The sequence below is a fragment of the Microcaecilia unicolor genome, chromosome 1, assembly GCF_901765095.1.
Source record: "Microcaecilia unicolor chromosome 1, aMicUni1.1, whole genome shotgun sequence".
Lineage (NCBI taxonomy): Eukaryota > Metazoa > Chordata > Amphibia > Gymnophiona > Siphonopidae > Microcaecilia > Microcaecilia unicolor.
The window spans coordinates 556,369,688-556,389,389 of record NC_044031.1 but is presented as its reverse complement, the minus strand read 5'-3'; the positions used below and the strand labels follow the sequence as shown (position 1 = coordinate 556,389,389).

General features: G+C 40.4%; 1 protein-coding gene across 36 annotated transcripts in view; it reads right to left on the bottom strand.

Annotated features, from left to right (window-relative positions):
- Positions 1 to 19,702, bottom strand: part of RIMS2 (regulating synaptic membrane exocytosis 2) — a 1,685,778-nt gene that overhangs the window by 813,096 nt on the left and 852,980 nt on the right. For all 36 annotated transcript variants that reach the window (XM_030217702.1, XM_030217600.1, XM_030217677.1 and 33 more), the window contains one exon: positions 13,251 to 14,176. In XM_030217702.1, the coding sequence (XP_030073562.1) occupies positions 13,251 to 14,176 (926 nt within the window). The remainder of the gene's footprint in view (positions 1 to 13,250; positions 14,177 to 19,702) is intronic.

Sequence of the window (19,702 nt, the reverse complement as noted above, 5' to 3'; positions counted from 1 at the left end):
AAAAAATGCAAAGTCATCCATTTGGGCTAGAAAAACCCAAGGGAGCAGTACAGTTTAAGGGATAAAGTACTTCTGTGCATGAAAAAGGAGCAGAATTTGGCTGTCATCGTATGTGATGAGCTTAACATAGCCAAATAAGTAGAAAAGGTGACAGCAATGGCCTCCTTTTTCTCTCAGCAAAGCTTGAATCTTTGTCTACTTGCTGTTATTTCCTGATTAGCCTTAGTATCTCTGCACAGATGGGTCAGCCAGGGTATGACCCCTCTCTCCAATCATGGTGAATCCACAGAAGGATGTTTAGTTTATAGTTTACTGGTACCTTCTATACCGCTTGGACTGACCAGTCAGGACTAAGTGGTTTACAGACTAAAATACAAAAAAGAAAGGAAAAAGAACTCTGTTATTTGATAGGAAAGGGCAATCATTCACTCCCTATAGTACACTCACAAAGGAAGTGAGAAAGGAACAGAAAGGAAGAGAAAAACTTTAAATATAAAATGGATAGAAACAAAATGGTGGGTGATAGTAATAAAGTAAGTAACCTCAGCAGTCTGGAACTCCAAAAGCTTGGGTGAAAAGATGGGTCTTGTGACAAGGCTGCAGCCCAGATGTATGAAATGAAGCAGCAAAACCCTAAACTACATCTCCCAGAATGCATTTCCAGTCCCAGCAGGGGGAGCCCAGGGGATAGGCAAGCTGGCCATATACCGTCTACAGGGAGGGAGAAGGAAGAAGCCCAGTTCCCCTGGCCCCGCAATCAGTATATCATGCCGCCCACCTGTAACAGGGAAGGGTGGGGTGAGAAGCAGGAGGAGGATTGGATGGATTGGGTGGAAGAGGGAGTTAATCAGGCTGAGCAAGGAGAAGAAAGCAGAAAGGAATGGGAGCTGGAGAGCCCTGAGGAAGGCAGCACCTGAAGGTGAAAATCTATGTTGTTTGGAAGTTATTTTGATTTAAAAACTGCTTTAAGAAAGAAGCTTGTTTTCTTTTGGTTAGACCTGTTTGTTGTGGGGGAAACCTTGACTGTGGGGGAGGTGGCTGGAAGAGTTACAAGCCTGGTTCCCCAACCTGCACCCTGATTATTGTGGAAAGACTATGTTGAAACTGAAAACCTTGTTTGGGCAGGAGGGGGAATTCCTGCTTGGAGGCAAGCACTGATTTTGCTACTGACTTTGAAAAGGAGGGATTTTCAAAGGGACTATTGCAGCCCTTCAAGAAAGGGCAGAGACTTTGTGTTGCTGGCTTGTACCCTAAGAGAGGCAGAACAGTCCTGCCTGGGGAAGCCCTAACCCAGGGCTCTGGACTGAAGTGTTGTCATTAACTTGGAAACAAAATAATATTTGAAAGTATCCACTGGTGGCAATTTGTGGAGATCTGGCTATTCGTGGGGAGGAGACTTCCTTTCCCCCACATACTGGAACAGCGGGCCCGTTTACAGTCTTAAGCTGGGATTTGAACTGTTTTAATGATGTAGAGCTACGGAGGGACAACAGAAGATTATTCCATATGTGGGGTGCCTGAAAAAAGAATGCAGATTATCTAATGGATTCATAGTATGGCTGTTTCGGACTTGGGAGAATCAAATGATGTTCATTAATTGAACAGAGAACTCTTACTAGTGAATAGGGAATCATAAGAGATGAGATATAGCCTGGAGAGCCATAACGAAGAGCCTTAGAAGTGAGGAGGGCAACCTTATATGTGAAACACTGTCAGACTGGTAACCAATGAAACAGTTTTAATAAATGAGAGGTATAGTCATAGCGGTGTGCATTACAGAGTAGGCGAACTGCTGTGTTTTGTAATGTCTGAAGTTTCTTTAATGTAAATTGAAGTAAACCAGGATAAATAACATTGCAGTAATCTAAACGAGATGTGAAAAAGGATAAAATAAGAGCACGTAACTGATTTACATTGAAATAGTGACAGATAGTTCTTAATCTCTGAAAATTTTAAATGCTGACTTTCACCAATGAAGAAATCTGTGGCAAAAAAGACAGCAAAGAATCCAGGATGACCCTGAAATATCAAAAACTGGGACCTGGAGTGATAGGAGTTTCAAGTAGGTGGATAGGACCTGAAGTAGGTGCTATCACCCTGGACAACCAGCAGGCTATGGTTTTATCTTGATTAAGTACTAACTGATGTTCGTTTGACCAGAGTGTGACAGAATCCAACAATCTTGTAATGGTCCAAGAGAGGGAGATAAAAGGGGAGGGGGTAGGGAAAAGTAAGAGGATGTTGTCTGCATAAATGTGAACTGAAATATCAAAAGATTGTATCAGAATGGCAAGGGGGCTGAGGAAGAGATTGAAAAGTAGAGGTGAAAGTCTAATTGCTGTATCAAAGAGATAGTGTCAAAGATCAGAACCTGAAAAGAATGATTGGTCAAAAAAGAACTAAACCATGATAGAACTGAACCAGAGATTCCCAAAGCTGCGAGATGAGAAAGTAACATGGAATGGTTTACAAGATCAAAAGCTGCCGACAGGTCGAGGGAGACCGCTAAAACAATTTTGTGATTATCAAAGTGAGTGTGAAGTTCACTGAGGAGGGCTGCCATAATAGGTTTGTACTAGAATGCTTTCTAAAACCAGATTATCTAGGATGAAGGGCTAGTGCCTTATGGGCAAAGGAGGTAAGTTGGTTGAATACTATTTTCTCAAATAGCTTGGACAAGAAAGAGCTTAGATACCGGGGTCGATAAAGACAGCAATTAGAGGGATCAAAGGTAACATAGTAACATAGTAGATGACGGCAGAAAAAGACCTGCATGGTCCATCTAGTCTGCCCAAGACAAACTCATGTGTGTATACCTTACCTTGAATTTGTACCTGTCCTTTTCAGGGCACAGACCATATAAGTCTGCCCAGCAGTATTTCCCGCCTCCCAACCACCAGTCCCGCCTCCCATCAGCGGCTCTGGTACAGACCGTATAAGTCTGCCCTCCCCTATCCTCGCCTCCCAACCACCACCCCCTCTTCCCCCCAACTGCTCCGCAGGTTTCTTGAGTATTTGTCAGACAGTTGTAAGTTTCCAAATGTCAGGAAATATTGATGATGGATAACAGGACCGGTAGAAATCTGAGGTCTACTATCTTCAGCCATGCTGAGGGGATGGGATCATTGTAACTTTGGGTGATTTTCACTCTTCCTATTATCTTTTGTATTGACAGAAGTGACTGGCTGTGGAAAGTACTCCATGTTGAAATACCAGCTGGATTTAGGCCCACTTGGAAATCATGATCAGAAACTAGATTGTTCAATGAAGGACCAGAGAACAGTGAAGACTGCAGTGTAAATGTTTTCCAAAGATTCTTAATTTTATCAGAAAAGAAAGATGCAAGACTGTCAGCCGAGGAAATGGAATGGCTAGGTTGAGCTGAGGATGAAGTATTTAACTGTCTAAAGATTGAATAGAGATCTCTAGAAGAATTAGAAGATTTAGAAAGAGTTCTAGCAACAAAGGCTTTTTTTCTATTTTGAGAAGATGATTATATGGAGAAGACAACATTTCAACAAAACAGTTGTGGAACCTGTTTTCCATAGGTGCTCAGCTCTGCAATATTGTTGCTTAGCGAGACGAAGGTTGGGGGTGTACCAAGCGTGTTGTTTAGAAGCGCAGCAGGCAGAAAAAGATCTAGGGGCAATAGAGTTGTAGCATAGAGTGCCAAGTAGCAGTTTGCTTGTTAAGAGGTTTAGATGAAAGATCTGGTGGTACTGTAAAGAGTGTAGAAGGAATAGTGGTGGGGTCAACTTGCGCAAGGGCCCTTGTCCACTGGCCAAGTTGAGACACAGGTTGAACAATGTCAATCTTAACTGACAATGTAAATTGGATTACAGAATGGTCAGTCCAAGAAAGGAGAGTGACTGAAAACCCAGAAAGTGATAATTTCAGATTAGGAAGTGTAAACATCAGATCAAGAGCATGGCCAGCTGAATGGGTTGGAAGAGAGATCCATTGTTGAAGAGAAAGGTCAGCTAGAAAGATAGAGAAATGCTTCACTCTGCAGTTGTTAGAATCATTGATGTGAATGTTGAAATCTCCAAGAATGATTAGATTAGAGAACCGAATAGTAGCATCCGCGATAGTTTGTCTCCAGGATTCCCAACCCTCAGCAGACAAGGAGGGAGGACAATATAACAGAAGAATATATAAGAGATATTGGGCACCTACTTTGACAAGCAAGATTTCTGGGTAGGAAAAAGGACAGGCAATCTCCATGACAGCTAAGTCAGAGTCATAGATAATGCCCAGTCCACCATCTGATCTAGAAGCAAGAAATAAGAAGAAAGCATTATAGTTTGAGGGGAAGCAGGAGTATAGAAGAGATTCTGCAGCCAGGTCTCTGGAGAAATTGTTTTGAGATAGGAGGTTTCGAATCAGGAACGATTTTGAATGAAGAGAACGGCAATTTAGGAGGCCAAAAGAGAAGTTTGAGGAATTAATATTAGTATTGACAGATGGGGTTACTGTTGCGGTGGAGGATGGGAGTGGGGACAGCAAGGAGTGGAAAACGTTGATTGTTCCATGAGGTAATAATAGGGTGATTGCCCCAAAATACTGGGATGGAGAAAACTGAAAAGAAAGCATCCGATGCAAGCACATTTAGTTAAGTAAGGTCCAAGTTAGTAACAGAGCACTTACCCAGAGGAAGTCATATGCGAGGGTGGATAGAAACTAGCAAGTAATATGCCAAGATCCTGGAATGTAGGAAAGAATTGCTTGGCGCGAAACCAACAGACAAGAGGAAATCAGTTTTTATTTTATTGCATTTGTATCCCACATTTTCCCACCTATTTGCGGGCTCAGTGTGGCTTACAATACATTGTAAATAATGGAAATACAATTTGTTATAATCAGTTATGGATTACATTGTGAGAAGTTAAGCGAGACAAAGTCAAGGTATCGTTGGGAATAGAACAAGAAAAAGAACAATGGAACAATGGAAAGAGACAACGGGAAATTGGTAGGGTGATAGAACCTTAGCAAAAGAACAATTCGGTATAACATTTTCTGTGAGTGAAGGTTTGAGTGTGATGAGATTATGGGGGATGAGAGTTCAAAAAAGAATGTATTGGTGTATTTCTGGAATAGTGAGTGTGGACTTCATGTGTATTGCTCCTTACAGTAAATTTTATCGAAGAGATGAGTCTTCAGTAGTTTGCGGATGTTAGTTAGTTTGTGGATTGTTTTCAAGTTGCGTGGTAGTATATTCCAGAATTGCGTGCTTATGTAAGAAAAGGTTGATGCGTGCAGCGCCTTGTATTTCATGCCTTTGCAATTAGGGAAGTGGAGGTTAAGAAAAGTTTGAGATGATCTTTTAGCATTCCAGGGTGGTAGGTCTATTAAGTCGGACATGTAGGCTGGAGCTTCACCGTGAATAATTTTGTGGACTAATGTGCATACCTTAAAAGTAATGCGTTCCTTAAGTGGGAGCCAGTGCAGCTTCTCTCGTAAGGGTTTAGCACTTTCGTATTTTGGTTTTCCGAAGATAAGTCTGGCTGCTGTGTTCTGGGCTGTTTGAAGTCTCCTCAGTATTTGCTGTTTACAACCTGCGTATAGTGAATTGCAGTAATCCAGATGGCTGAGTACGAGGGATTGCACAAGGTTGCGGAAGACGGATCTTGGGAAGAATTGTCTTATTCTTTTCAGTTTCCACATGCAATAGAACATCTTTTTGGTTGTGTTGTTTGCATGGGTTTCGAGTGTTAGATGGCGGTCGATAGTGACTCAGAGGATTTTTAGAGTTTCTGAGATTGGAAGGTTTAGTTTTGGTGTGTTTAAGGTGGTATATTCATTCGTGTTATATTGGGAGATATTAGGCATTGAGTTTTTTCCGCGTTTAGTTTTTAATCGAAATGCATCTGTCCAGGTGTTCATGATGTGTAAACTTTGGTTGATTTCGTTGGATATTTCTTTGATATCTTGTTTGAACGGGATGTATATTGTTACATCGTTGGCGTATATATATGGGTTGAGGTTATGATTTGATAGGAGTTTTGCCAATGGGATCATCATTATGTTGAAGATGGTTGGTGAGAGGGGTGATCCTTACGGTACTCCACATTCAGGTGTCCATGAAGCGGACGTAGTTGAGTTTGATGTAACTTGATATGACCGCAGGGTTAAGAACCCCTTGAACCAGTTTAGGACATTTCCTCCGATGCCGAAGTATTCAAGTATGTGCAATAGAATTCCGTGCTCAACCATATCAAAGGCACTTGACATGTCGAATTGTAGGAGAAGTATATTGTTGCCGGTTGCGATCATTTGTTTGAATTTAGTCATTAGGGTAATTAGTACTGTTTCTGTGCTGTGGTTCGATCGGAATCCTGATTGGGCATCATGCAGTATTGAGAACTTGTTTAAATAATTTGTAAGTTGTTTTGTTACCATCCCTTCAGTTATTTTGGTTATCAGTGGTATGGATGCTACTGGTCTGCAATTGGTTATTTCACTTGCGCTTTTCTTTGTATCTTTGGGTATTGGGGTGAGTAAGATTTTTCCTTTTTCCTTTGGGAAGAGTCCGTTTTGTAGCATGAAGTTTACGTGGTTCGTTAGGTCTGTTACAAATTGTCGAGGAGCTGATTTCATGAGGTTGTTTGGGCATTTGTCTGTAGTAGTTCTGGCAGCGTTCTTATGAGGGTCACGTGATCAAGGGAGGTGCCGTCAGCAAAGCAGCCAGACAGGGGAAAAGTCAGCATTCAGGGAACCAGCAGGTTTGCGAGGGTCACATGATCAGGGGATGTAACGTAAGCAAAGGAGCCAGACAGAGGAAAAGTCGGCGTTCAAGGAACCAGTGGGTATGCGGGGGTCACGTGATCAGGGGAGGTGATGTCAACAAAGGTGCCAGACAGGGGAAAAGTCGTCATTCAGGGAAACAACACGTTTGCCTACGGGGAAAAAACAATCCACCTTCATTCAAGCAGCAGATAAGCAGTAACTAAGCTTAGGTGCATAGGGAGAGGAATATCCAGCAGGAAAAAGGAGGTGATAATGCATCTGTACAAATCTCTGGTGAGACCTTACTTATTACTGTTTAGAGTTCTGGAAACCACACCTTCAAAAAGAGTGCAGAGGGTGCCTATTAAAATGGTTAGTGGTCTCTGTCATAAACTGTATAGGGACAAATATCTCAATATATATACTTGGGAAGAAAGGCTGGAGAGGGGAGATACGGGACACAGACATTTAAATATCTCCATGGCATAAATGCACAGGAGGCGAGTGTCTTTCAATTCAAAAGAAGCTCTGGAATGAGGGGGGGCAGAGGATGAAGGTGAAAATGACAGACTCAGGAGTAACATAAGGAAATACTTCTTCACGGAAAGAGTGATGAATGCATGGAATGGCTTGGTGGAAATGAAGACAATCTGAATTCAAGAAAGCTTGGAATGAGTACACAGGATCTCTATGGGAGAGGAAGGATTAGTGACAGGAAATTCCATATGGTTGTTATCTGCCTTCATTTTTCTCAATTTCTATAGTGAGCTTCTTAAATTTGTGATTTTTTCCACAGTCTTCAGTTCTGTGTCAGAGTGACAGCCCAAATCCATTGGCCTCCATTTGCAACCCTTTCCTCTAGTTTACATACCTGTCAACGTAAGTATTGTCATACTGGAACAGACCAAAGATCCATCAAGCCCAGCATCCTGTTTCCAACAATGGCCAATCCAGGTCATAAATACCTGACAAGATCCCCAAAAAAGTACAAAACATTTTATACTGCTTATCCCAGAAATAGTGGATTTTCCCCAAGTCCAATTTAATAATGGTCTATGAACCTTTCCTTTAGGAAGCCAGCCAAATCTGTTTTAAACTCTGCTAAGCTAACCACCTTTACCACATTCTCTGGCAACGAATTCCAGGGTTTAATTACACATTGAGTGAAGAAACATTTTCTCTGATTTGTTTTAAATTTACTACTTTGTAGCTTCATCGCATGCCCCCTAGTCCTACTATTTTTGGAAAGAGTAAACAGATGCTTCAAATCTACCCATTCAACTCTACTCATTATTTTATAGACCTCTATCATATCTTCCCTCAGTCGCCTTTTCTCCAAGCTGAAGAGCCCTAGCTGCTTTAGCCTTTCCTCATAGGGAACTCGTCCCATCCCCTTTATCATTTTCGTCACCCTTCTCTGCACCTTTTCTAATTCCACTATATATTTTTTGAGATGCGGCGACCAGAATTGAACACAATATTTGAGGTGTGGTCGCACCATGTAGCGATACAAAGGCATTATAACATCCTCATTTTTGTTTTCCATTCCTTTCCTAATAATACCTAACATTCTATTTGCTTTCTTAGCCGCAGCAGCACACTGAGCAGAAGGTTTCAATGTATCATCAACGACGACACCTAGATCCCTTTCTTGGTCAGTGACTCCTAACGTAGAACCTTGCATGACATACCTATAATTCGGGTTCCTCTTTCCCACATGCATCACTTTGCACTTGCTCACATTAAACGTCACCTACCATTTAGATGCCCAGTCTCCCAGTCTCGTAAGGTCCTCTTGTAATTTTTCACAATCCTCCCGTGATTTAACGACTTTGAATAACTTTGTGTCATCAGCAAATTTAATTACCTCACTAGTGACTCCCATCTCTAGGTCATTTATAAATATGTTAAAAAGCAGCGGTCCCAGCACAGAGCCCTGGGGAACCCCACTAACTACCCTTCTCCATTGAGAATACTGACCATTTAACCCTACTCTCTGTTTTCTATCTTTTAACCAGTTTTTAATCCACAATAGAACACTACCTCCTATCCCATGACTCTCCAACTTCCTCTGGAGTCTTTCATGAGGTACTCTGTCAAACGCCTTCTGAAAATCCAGGTACACAATATCAACCGGCTCACCTTTATCCACATGTTTGTTCACCCCTTCAAAGAAATGTAATAGATTGGTGAGGCAAGATTTCCCCTCACTAAATCCATGTTGGCTTTTTCTCATTAATCCATGCTTTTGAATATGTTCTGTAATTTTGTTCTTTATAATAGTCTCTACCAACCATGAAGTAAGAAGAAGGTTCCATAAGAGTAGAGGGGGAGGGAGGTGGGAGGAGAGGGGGGGGGGCACAGTTTCGGGAAGGGTAATATTTCTTGCATATTGTTTGAAAGAATACATTAAGAGGAATCGCCTGCAAATACTGTTGGGCTATAAACAGGGCAATAGTACACTGAGTAAAACATGAGACATAATTGTTGGAGTTTAATATAAAAGTTTGTTGTTTATAGTTATGCAATTGCTCTGTTATTGTACATGAACATATTCATAAATAAATAAGAAGACCAGAGGGAATGGATAGGGGAGAAAGATTGGGGGGAAAAACTTTGATGACAGAAGTTTCAGGTTTATTAATATTTAATAGAATTATTTGTTATCAGCTTTATATTGATTGCAATGGAATTGTATACCATGTGTACTCATCAATAAAAATTGTTGAAACATATAATAGTCTCTACCATTTAGTCCGGAACTGACGTCAGAGTCACCCGTCTATAATTTCCCTGATCTCCTCTGGAACCTTTTTTAAAAATCGGCGTTACTTGGCCACCCTCCAATCTTCCGGTACCATGCTCGATTTTAAGGATACATTACATATTACTAACAATAGCTCCACAAGTTCATTTTTCAGTTCAATCAGTACTCTGGGATGAATACCATCCGGTCCAGGAGATTTGCTACTCATCAAATTGTAGAATTGCCCCATTACATCCTCCAGGTTTATAGAGAATTCATTCAGTTTCTCCGACTCGTCAGCTTCAAATACCATTTCTGGCACTGGTATCTCTCCCAAATCTTCCTCGGTGAAGACCAAAGCAAAGAATTCATTTAATCTCTCTGCTATGGCTTTGTCTTCCCTGATCGCCTCTTTTACCCCTCGGTCATCTAGAGGTCCAACCGATTCTTTTGCGGAGATGGATTTTAAAAAGGACATACAAATCGGAATTGAGATGTTCAGGTCGGGGACAGGGGAAACAGTCCACCGAGGTGGATGAACGCCAAAATCCCAAGTGAAGTTAACAGTGGAAGAAAAGTGGGAAGTGGACCAATGACTCAAGTTTTTTTTTTTTGTACCCCGCACTTTTTCCCACTCATGGCAGGCTCAATGCAGCAATGATCTCTTGAGTCATTGGTCCACTTCCCACTTTTCTACCACAGGTCGGGGACAGGTCAGGACATCTCTAGTTCTACTGATATTTTGGAATAGAATCTGCTGATGAAAAGACTGTACTAAAATGCATAATGAAATGGATGTTTATGCACTAGTTACATGCAGCTCGAGCATTCATTTTAGAATCAAAAAAATATCAACAAGGCAAAATGGGCACAAACACACATTTAAGTTATGAAATGGTAAGGTAAATATTTATCTTTTGGCACATAAACATTTATGTCAGCCATTTTTAAAAGATAAGCATTTATTTTGCCCAAAAGTGACATTGAGTCCAGCATCTCTTGCCAATTTCACTTCTGGGAAAACATTAAGCACTGGAGGATTAAGGGGGGGCACCTCCCCTAATCCCTCCACTGGGGCATTGCTAAGTAGGAGCACTGTTCTGAAAACTAGATGTCCCGGGTAGCCGGTGCAAATCCCAACATTGATCTTTTGAACACAGACATGCATTCCCCTTCTGAAATGGGGAATACATGTTTATGTTTTTAAACCTGTCCTAGTCCTGCTCAAAACAAGCCCAGACCATATCCTCTTGCCATATGCAGTTTTTAGTCGTGTATATCCTGGTTTTGAAAAATCAGGATTGAAATGTTTATGCAATATAACTGTCTAAATACCAGTTTATTAATGCCTAAACAAGTAGTGCTTCTAAAATAAGCACTATACTCTTTCAGGTCCTCTTTATCAATCACACTGGTTCTATGATCAGATCACTGTTTACTGATCTGTTGTCTCCTAGGTATTCCCTCCCTTTTAAAAATGTAACACTACTAGAGTAATAATTAGGGAACACAGGTTCAGAAAATTTTATAAAGAATTCTAAACAAGCTAGCTACTGAAGCACAACTTTACCACAAGCTTCCTCCAGACTGCATGATTATAGGAGTATTACTTGGCAATGTAGTGTCCTTGGTATAGTTCTGAGCAAAGAGACCATAAGAGATTTTATTTTGCAAACCGGAGATGCACTAAAGGTTCTGTGGTGTGTAATTATTATTTAAAGATTTTACAGGAGTATCAACTTTTAGTAGATGCTAGGAAGGAGTACATCTTATGGAAACTATATTTTTCATTCAATCATCTGAGGAAGCTGGTTTCCCACAATTGCACTGTAGTAAGGGTATCAGTGATGCCTGCACTTTGGGATGCTTTGTCTCCTCAGGCATTTGGGAATTATGTATTCATGAGGATGCATTTGAGAAATCTTGCTGGTCCCATTTTGGTTTCAGTTCTTGTAATAGTCCTTGGGTTTGGAGTGAATTTGCATTACCAAGAACAGAAGACATTTGTAAGTTTCTTGGGTCCTTGAATACTACTACGTCCCTGCTAGACCTCTGTCCTACTAGTTGGGTTAAGAACATCCTGGAATGAGGCTGTTACTATTTTGTTATATGTCATTCATCAGTCACTTAAGATGGGCATGCTGCCATTGTACCTTAACAGAGTATCTGTCTGATTCTAAAGGGGTCCAGTCTAGATATCTTTTCTCTTAGTTCCCACTGCCCAATATTTACTTACCTCTATTAGCTAAGCTGATTGAATGGATAGTGTTGATCCAGTTGAAGAATCATATTGACTTACTTTCTACTCTGGAGCAACAGCAGCATGGGTGCCAGAGGCAGCACAGGGTCAAACCCCTTATTGACTTGTTTGACCAACTTATAAAGGGTTTGGAAAAGACCAGTGGAAAATTTGTTTTATTGTTTTTGGATCTCTGTTGGCTTTGTACAAGTAGTCCATTAATTGTTAGTAAGGCATTTACAGGCAATTGGGCTTGGTTCTCTGGTACTACAATAGTTTTGGTTATATTAGACCAATCAAAAACAATTCGAGTGAAGGAGTTCCACTACCCCAGTATAAATTAGGGAAGGCAGTTCTGCATGATTCCACCCTTTGAGCACTTTTGTTTAATATGTATATGTAGCCACTATGTCCCTTGATTCATTCTGATGTGGTCTATTACCACTTTTATGCATATGATCATGTATGTTATATGTACCTTTTTTGACTGTGAAAACATCTACTACTCAGAAAAACACTTTTAAATAGTCATGTATTTTTCACTTAGAATCTTTTTTCCTCTAGACTACGCCATTATTACAGTAAAGCCTATTATTTATTAATGAAAACATGGCTATTTTAGTCATATTTTTGTAAGATCTCGTATTAGCGTCATCTGAATGTTGTATAATGATCTGGGCAACCCTCCAAGGAGGCGAAGAGGGTGGTAATACAGTTTTGTAAATAAATAAATCCATATACAGCCCCGACCTTCCATATATCTAAAACTTTCCTTGAATCAGGGATGGCCCATTGCCTGATGAGTTGGAAGAGACATCTAGACCATCAGTGTAACTATTAGGCATACACATATCTTAGTCTTGAAAGATCAGATTCACTATCATCTTTTGATAACGTATACAGAAAATCAATATAAGGTATCACAACCTGAAAACAATCCAGTTTTCTCAAGGAATAATATGGCCACAAAAACTCTGCAGTAACATTTTTAAAATTATGCTTTCTAGGACATAAATACTTTTTCCACTTTGATCATAGATATAAATGAAAGTAAACAAAAATGTGCATTAACTCAGTATGAATTCACATCTTATTTTTCTTCAAATTCCCTAGGAATCAGATTTTTTTCTTTTAATGGAGAAATTAAACCTTTTTTTTTCTACTCCTGCCATTCATCTCCATCTCCAAGCCCTCCAGTTAAAAAGTACATTTTAGAACTTACCCAGTCACTGATGGAAAACAGCAGTGTTTTTCAGTAATCAGATAGTTTTTACTATATATTAAATCAATTTTTATAACACAAAGTATTATATATATATATATATATATATATATATATATATAAACTAACAGTAGTAAACAGAATCTGAAAATGGAATTTTGAATATTGTCATTTGCTTTTTTTTTTCTTTTAGAAAAAAACAAAGTTATCCAGGAAATAGAAAATTATTTATTTTAATTATCTTAATTGAAAATTATTTAAGATAAATACCAATCCTGAAAAGGCAATGCAGGCAGATATTGATGTATACTGCTTACCTTTTTCACTAACACTTTCACTTTCAATTTCAACATCATCACAACTCGTGGATTCTGGAGTAGAAGCCAACTCCTCTTCTGAACTGCTTAATGAAATTTGACGCATTTTACATCCCTTTTTTGTTTTATGAGGTTTTGGTGGTGGAGGCCTCACTGACTCTGACTGGTCTGAGCTTAGAGAATCATTCCTTAACATAGTTTCCATTTTTTCACGCTTTGTTTTTCTTACTGCAGAACTGGGATCCAAATGATGTTGTTTCCTTAATGAATCAGTGTGTCTCATATCTGACCTGTCACTAGGAACTGGACTCCTCCTTGGTGTTGGAGGACTATGATTTGTAGTCCTCTGATGATTAGAACTTGAACCATGAACCTCTCGAGTTCTTTCCACAGAATAAGAGCGCTGATTTTCCATGGCAGCTCTGCGCTCTGATGCAGACCTTTGTCTTGATGGTCGCTCTTTCCGTAGCATGGAAATATGGGAATCCTCCAATTCAGTGTGTGCTAATGAAACATCACTATGTCTCCGTTCATGACGTGCTCTAGACACTTCAGCATAGATGTGCATTTGTTCCTCATAGGGTTGTGGCTTCACTGGATAACGTGCTAAGTTTGGGTCACTTTGATAACGTGACTGATACTCCTCTTCTCGCCTTTGTCTATCATATTCATCCCTGCCTTGCACCTCATCTTCATCTACTGAATACTCTTTTGAGCGCCTGCGACTTCTCCTATTGGAGTCCCTGTAATCACCATGCTCAGGATCTTCATATACCTGAGGCACCCTCTGTGACCGTCTATCTGAATAACCTGATGGTGACCTAGGCATAGCGTTGTCTGTTGAAGCATACTGTGAATGTTCCCCTCTGTCGTCCCTATTGTCATATCTTCTGTTCTGGTCTCTAGATATAGATGGACTTCTTTTCCTAAACCATCAAAATAAACAAGAAATAAAGCAACTGAGTTAGTATGGTCAACATCTTCAGCACATCAATTAAACATATCTGATTAGGTAGGTCGGAGACTAACATTCAGAACCATCATACAATAACATTTCTTACTGCAAATTAGCTTGATTATCAAACTTGGAAGAGCAAATTATCACATCCCTACAGAAGATTCAAATTATATTAGTTAAAGCAAATCAATACAGATACCTAACTTATAAGAAACAGAATAAACATGTACATGTTAGGAACTTCAATGAGGGGGTCTACTCCCCGAGTTAGCTATTTTTGCTTTGCAAGCTATGGCTAACCCAAAAGTGTCTCCAAAAAACAAATCAATTTCATGTATGTATATGTGTAGTATTATTATTATTATTATTAATCATGTAACAGCTATCTCGGGAATTATACAAACACCCCAACTCTTGTATTACCAAATTTTTAGTGAGAAAACGCCAAACCAGCTCACTTAAATGTTTTATACATCATAATGCTTCTCAATATTTTTCAACACTGTTTGTTTAAATAAGTGACTTTTAAACACACAATACTTCAATGTAATAAGTGTTTCTTTAACTAAATCAATTCCCAAGAAGCTGAACCAGTGCACACAATTTAGTCTGCTGAAAAAAAGCTCTCCAATTAAAAAGCAAATTCCAAAGTCAATTGAAATAAATAGTGCCAGACTTTAAAAGCAGATAGGTAAAAACTCAGCTTAGTATTTCTGTATGTTTCACGCTGCTGCTTTCTGGATCGTCCGACAGAGCACCCTGTTTCAGCAACTCCTTCATCTGGGATGCTAGTGCTAAAATCTTAGCAAATATCAGCAGATCCTTCCAAATCAGAAGATCTGCTGATATCATCGTCAACTCCAACAAAAGGTAACCTCTCCACTGAAGATCAATGCCAAGCGAAAAAAGTGGAGAAAAACAATCTCTCTCAGATGGTGTTCTCAGCAATTTCTTTATTCAAAACAATAAGCAAAAACTGACCCAACACGAGTCGTGTTTCGGTCCTATCGGCCTGCAGCAGGGGTCTAAGAATTTTGTAAAGCAGTATATTTTCCTAGAGTGGTAAAATTGCAGCCAAACTCATATGTTGTGTGTATATCTTCTGCTCAATAGTGCAGTCTTCAGAGCGGGCTCCAGTTCAGAGGAGGCTAAGATGAAGAAAGCTGAAGCCCCCTCTGAAGACTGCACTATTGGACAGAAGATATACACACAACATTTATAGCTTATTTGTTTAGATTAAGTTCAGCATTCTAAATGTGCTGGGATTGGCTCAGAGACTTCCAGTTTTTTTTTTTTTTTTTTTTACATTTTAATACTTTTTCCAATCCCGCGCAGCCCCAACGAGAGGTACAGACCTCTTGTTAGATTTTCCAGCGTTTTCCGGAAAAGGTTAGTGCATCTCATAATAATATGGTTTCTACACAATTTTATTATTTATTGCATTTGTATCCCATCTGCATTCCGTTTTCGTTAGCTGCTACCGTCGTCGGAAAAAAGTGTTTAGTGCATGCCAGGGTTTACTGCTTGCTCGTTAATGGCTCATAAAGTTTAGTGCATCTGGCCTTGAGTTATTGAATGGAGAGTTTTAAAAGTCTGAACCGCTTATTTGGCCTCCAAGATATTTATCTAGTCCCAACCTTGCTCCTGTTAAACCAATAAATGTGATTGTAAGACTGTTTCCCATGGTGTAAGCACTGGGCAGTGTGGTCAGGAAAAAAATAATGATCTAGTCGCCCTAAGCTCTCAATTTGAGAAACATCCTTCTACTCAAATGTTTAACTTGACATTCCATCATCAATTGCAAATCTAATATGAAACCAAGATCCCTAGATGAAGTTTTGAAACCCAAGCTCTCCTCTGTCCTGAGTATAATGTTTTCAGGTATATTTGCTAAAGAAGTGCTAAAATATAACAGCTTTGTTTTAGCATAATTCAGTTTTAGCAAATTTTGTGATGTCCACAAGTGTGTTTTTTCTATACAATCTATAATTAGTCTTTGCAACAGTGCCCTTAGACATTAATGGCACCAAAATAAAGATGAAAAATCAAAAATAAATGCTGAAGAGCAAAAATTAACCAGAAACTAATCACAAAGCAAAATGCTCTATACTATGACTTTAACCTACGACATCATATATAAAATTAATTTTAAAGGAAATTGTTTAATTGATGATTATCTTTTTCAGTAGCTTTGGCATTAACCCGGCAAAATTGTTTATGATTTTTCCTCTTTTTTTTTTTTTTTTGCTGGTGTTTTTTTCTCCATTTAGGAGTTGTTTTTCACTGCAGTTGGTTTCAAAGGTTTATTGAAACCTGTGATGAGAGCCTATTAAAGGGGAAGACTAACTCTATAGGTGCCCTAGGCTTTTGAGGTTTCCGTTATTTAAAATTAATTTTATATATGATGTCCTGGGTTAAAGTCATAGTTTAGAGCATTTTGTTTTGTGATTAGTTCTACCAAAATAAATATGCCATCAGCATATGAGGAAACATAATAAAAGGAATAATTTTAAAAGTCCCCAAAAGAGCTCATAAAGAAGTAATATATAGGCAACAAGTGGTGTGGAGGAGTAGCCTAGTGGTTAGAGCCTCCCACTTAGCCATCTATCCCCCCTTCAGTCTGTTCAGAACTCTGCTGCACGTCTCATATTCCGCCAGAACCGATATACTCATATCACCCCTCTCCTCAGGTCACTTCACTGGCTTCCGATCGGATACCGCATTCAATTCAAGCTTCTCCTTCTTACCTACAAATGCACTCAGTCTGCTGCCCCTCACTACCTCTCTACCCTCATCTCCCCTTACGTTCCCGCCCGTAACCTCCGTTCACAGGATAAATCCCTCCTCTCAGTGCCCTTCTCCACCACCGCCAACTCCAGGCTCCGCTCATTCTGCCTCGCCTCACCCTATGCTTAGAACAACCTTCCTGAACCCTTACGCCAAGCCCCCTCCCTGCCCGTCTTCAAGTCTTTGCTTAAAGCCCACCTCTTCAATGCTGCGTTCGGCACCTAACCCTTACCGTTCAGTGAATCCAGACTGCCCCAATTTGACTGCCCCTATCGGACCGACCGTTCACTTGTCTATTAGATTGTAAGCTCTTTGAGCAGGGACTGTCTCTCTTTGTTAAATTGTACAGCGCTGCGTAACCCTAGTAGCGCTCTAGAAATGTTAAGTAGTAGTAGTAGTAGAGCGCCAGTCTTGATGGCCACCTCAATTCAAATCCCACTGCTGCTCCTTGTGATCTTGGGCAAGTCTCTTAACCCTTCGTTGCTGCAGGTACAAAATTAGATTGTGAACCCTCCAGGGACATAGAAATACCCAGTGTACCTAAATGTAACTCACCTTGAGCTACTACTGAATAAGGTGTGAGCAAAATCCAAATAAAGGTGAGCCCTGAGGGACTCCATAATCCATTCTTCTTGACACAGTACAATTTATTTTTAAAGAATTCTATACACCAATTAAAAATTACTCCATAAAACCCAAGCTCATTCAATATATTTACCAAAAGGATATGGTCTATTTGTCCAAAGCTCCAGATACATCAAATTGAAATAGCACTGATGGAATGTTTTGGCTCAATAATTTTCTAACCTTGTAACCACTGTTATAAGTAAAGATTCAGTACCATGCATAGGCCTAAAGCCATATTCAGAGCTATGCAAACTTTGATGTGAATCCAAAAAGGACATAGCAGGGGAAGGAGAAGGAACTGGCAGCGATCTTGGACCTGCGGGAAGGAAGGTAGTGAGCAATGCTGGATTTGGGGAAGGCAGAGGTGTGCTGGACTTATGGGAGGAGGAGGGCTGCAGGGAAAGGTGTGCTGGACTTTCTGGGAAGAGGGGGCTGCAGAGAAGGGCGAGGTGTGCTGAACTTTCGGAGAGGAAGGGGCTGCAGGGAATGGAGAGGTGTGCTGAACTTTTAGGGAGGAGAGGTGTGCTGGAGTGAGAGGAGGGGGCTGCAGGGAAAGGGAGACCTATGTGGTGAGAGGGAGGGAGACCTATGTGGACGGGGGTGTGTGTGAAGACCTATGAGGCTGGGAGGGTGCAGAGACCCATGTGGCCAGCGGGGGTGCGGAGACCCCTGTGGTCTAGGGCTAGGGCTGCAGAAACCTCTGTGGTCGAAGGGTGCAGAGACCCATGTGGCCAGGGAGGGGTGCAGAGTCCCATGTGGCCGGGGGGGGGGGGGGGGCGTACGGAGACCTATGTGGCTGGGGGGGTGCCATGAAAAATCACTCGGATACTAATGGTGCCATGAACTGAAAAAGTTTGGGAACCACTGCTTTAGATTTATAGCTTATTTGTTTAGATTAAGTTCAGCATTCTAAAAAAGATGTCTTGCTGATGCTATAGAATTCTGCATAGATGGATCAATTACATCATATGCGGTTGAGTGTATAAATGTAAGCATTTGGACTGCTGAACTTCAGGGGAATTCATCAGATTTCTCCTGCAGGAACAAGGCAGGGCCGGAGCTTGGCAGGACTCAGAGACAAGGTACCTTATGAAGCTCTAATAAAATACCAGTTCTCTTGTAGTATAATGTATTTTATTTGTCAGAATTTACACACTTTCCACAATGTAAATCCATTCGAGGTCCCAACCCACAGTTTGGGATCAATTGCTATAACTCATGTGTATATTGCTGCACAGATTATCCAGCCTGATATAAAATTATTCACCCTATCTCAGTTGCTTACAGGTCTAATTAGTTTTGTCATTTAGTTATAAAGGTAAGTATGAGAGCATCATTGTAGTTTGTACTACAATGGCTATTATTCACAGAGAAGCATAACTAAGTTACTTACCTGTAGCAGATGTTCTCTGAGACAGCAGGCATATATAATCATAAATGGGTAACATCATCTGACGGAACCAAGTGCGGACAATTCCAAAGTGTACTGCCACTTTAAATCTTTAAGGCATTGCCCACAACTTGCATGTACAGGTGTCTTGCTAACTGATGAGCGTGCGAGTGCTGGACCAGCAGTACGTAAAGTTAAGACAACTCCAAGGGAAGGTTGGTAGTGAATATATGCCTGCTGTCCATGGAGAACATGTGCTACAGGTGTGCAACTTAGTTTTCTCTAAGGCCAAGCAGGCATAATATTCTCACAAATGGAACTCACTAGCTATCAGGCTCACAGGAAAAGTATATTCTGATAGTCAAGTAAATAGTGAGCCTGTTGGAAAACGGGCTGGAGGGTTGAGTTGGATTTTAAACAATAAAAATATTCTGTACAACTGCTTGTCAAAACCGGATATCCCACCTAGAATACTGGTCCAGACAGCTCAGTAGAAACCAGGGCTGGGATCCTGACACCAAGAACTTTCATTTGAAACTACCTGGGGATTTTCCCCCCTATTTTACAACATTCCTTCCCCCTCCTCCCAAATATCTAATTTGATCATGTAAAATTAAGGTTCATACAATATTGAAGGCTCTGAATCTGAACACTAGGTGTCACCACTGAGCAACAATTGTAACTCCCTCC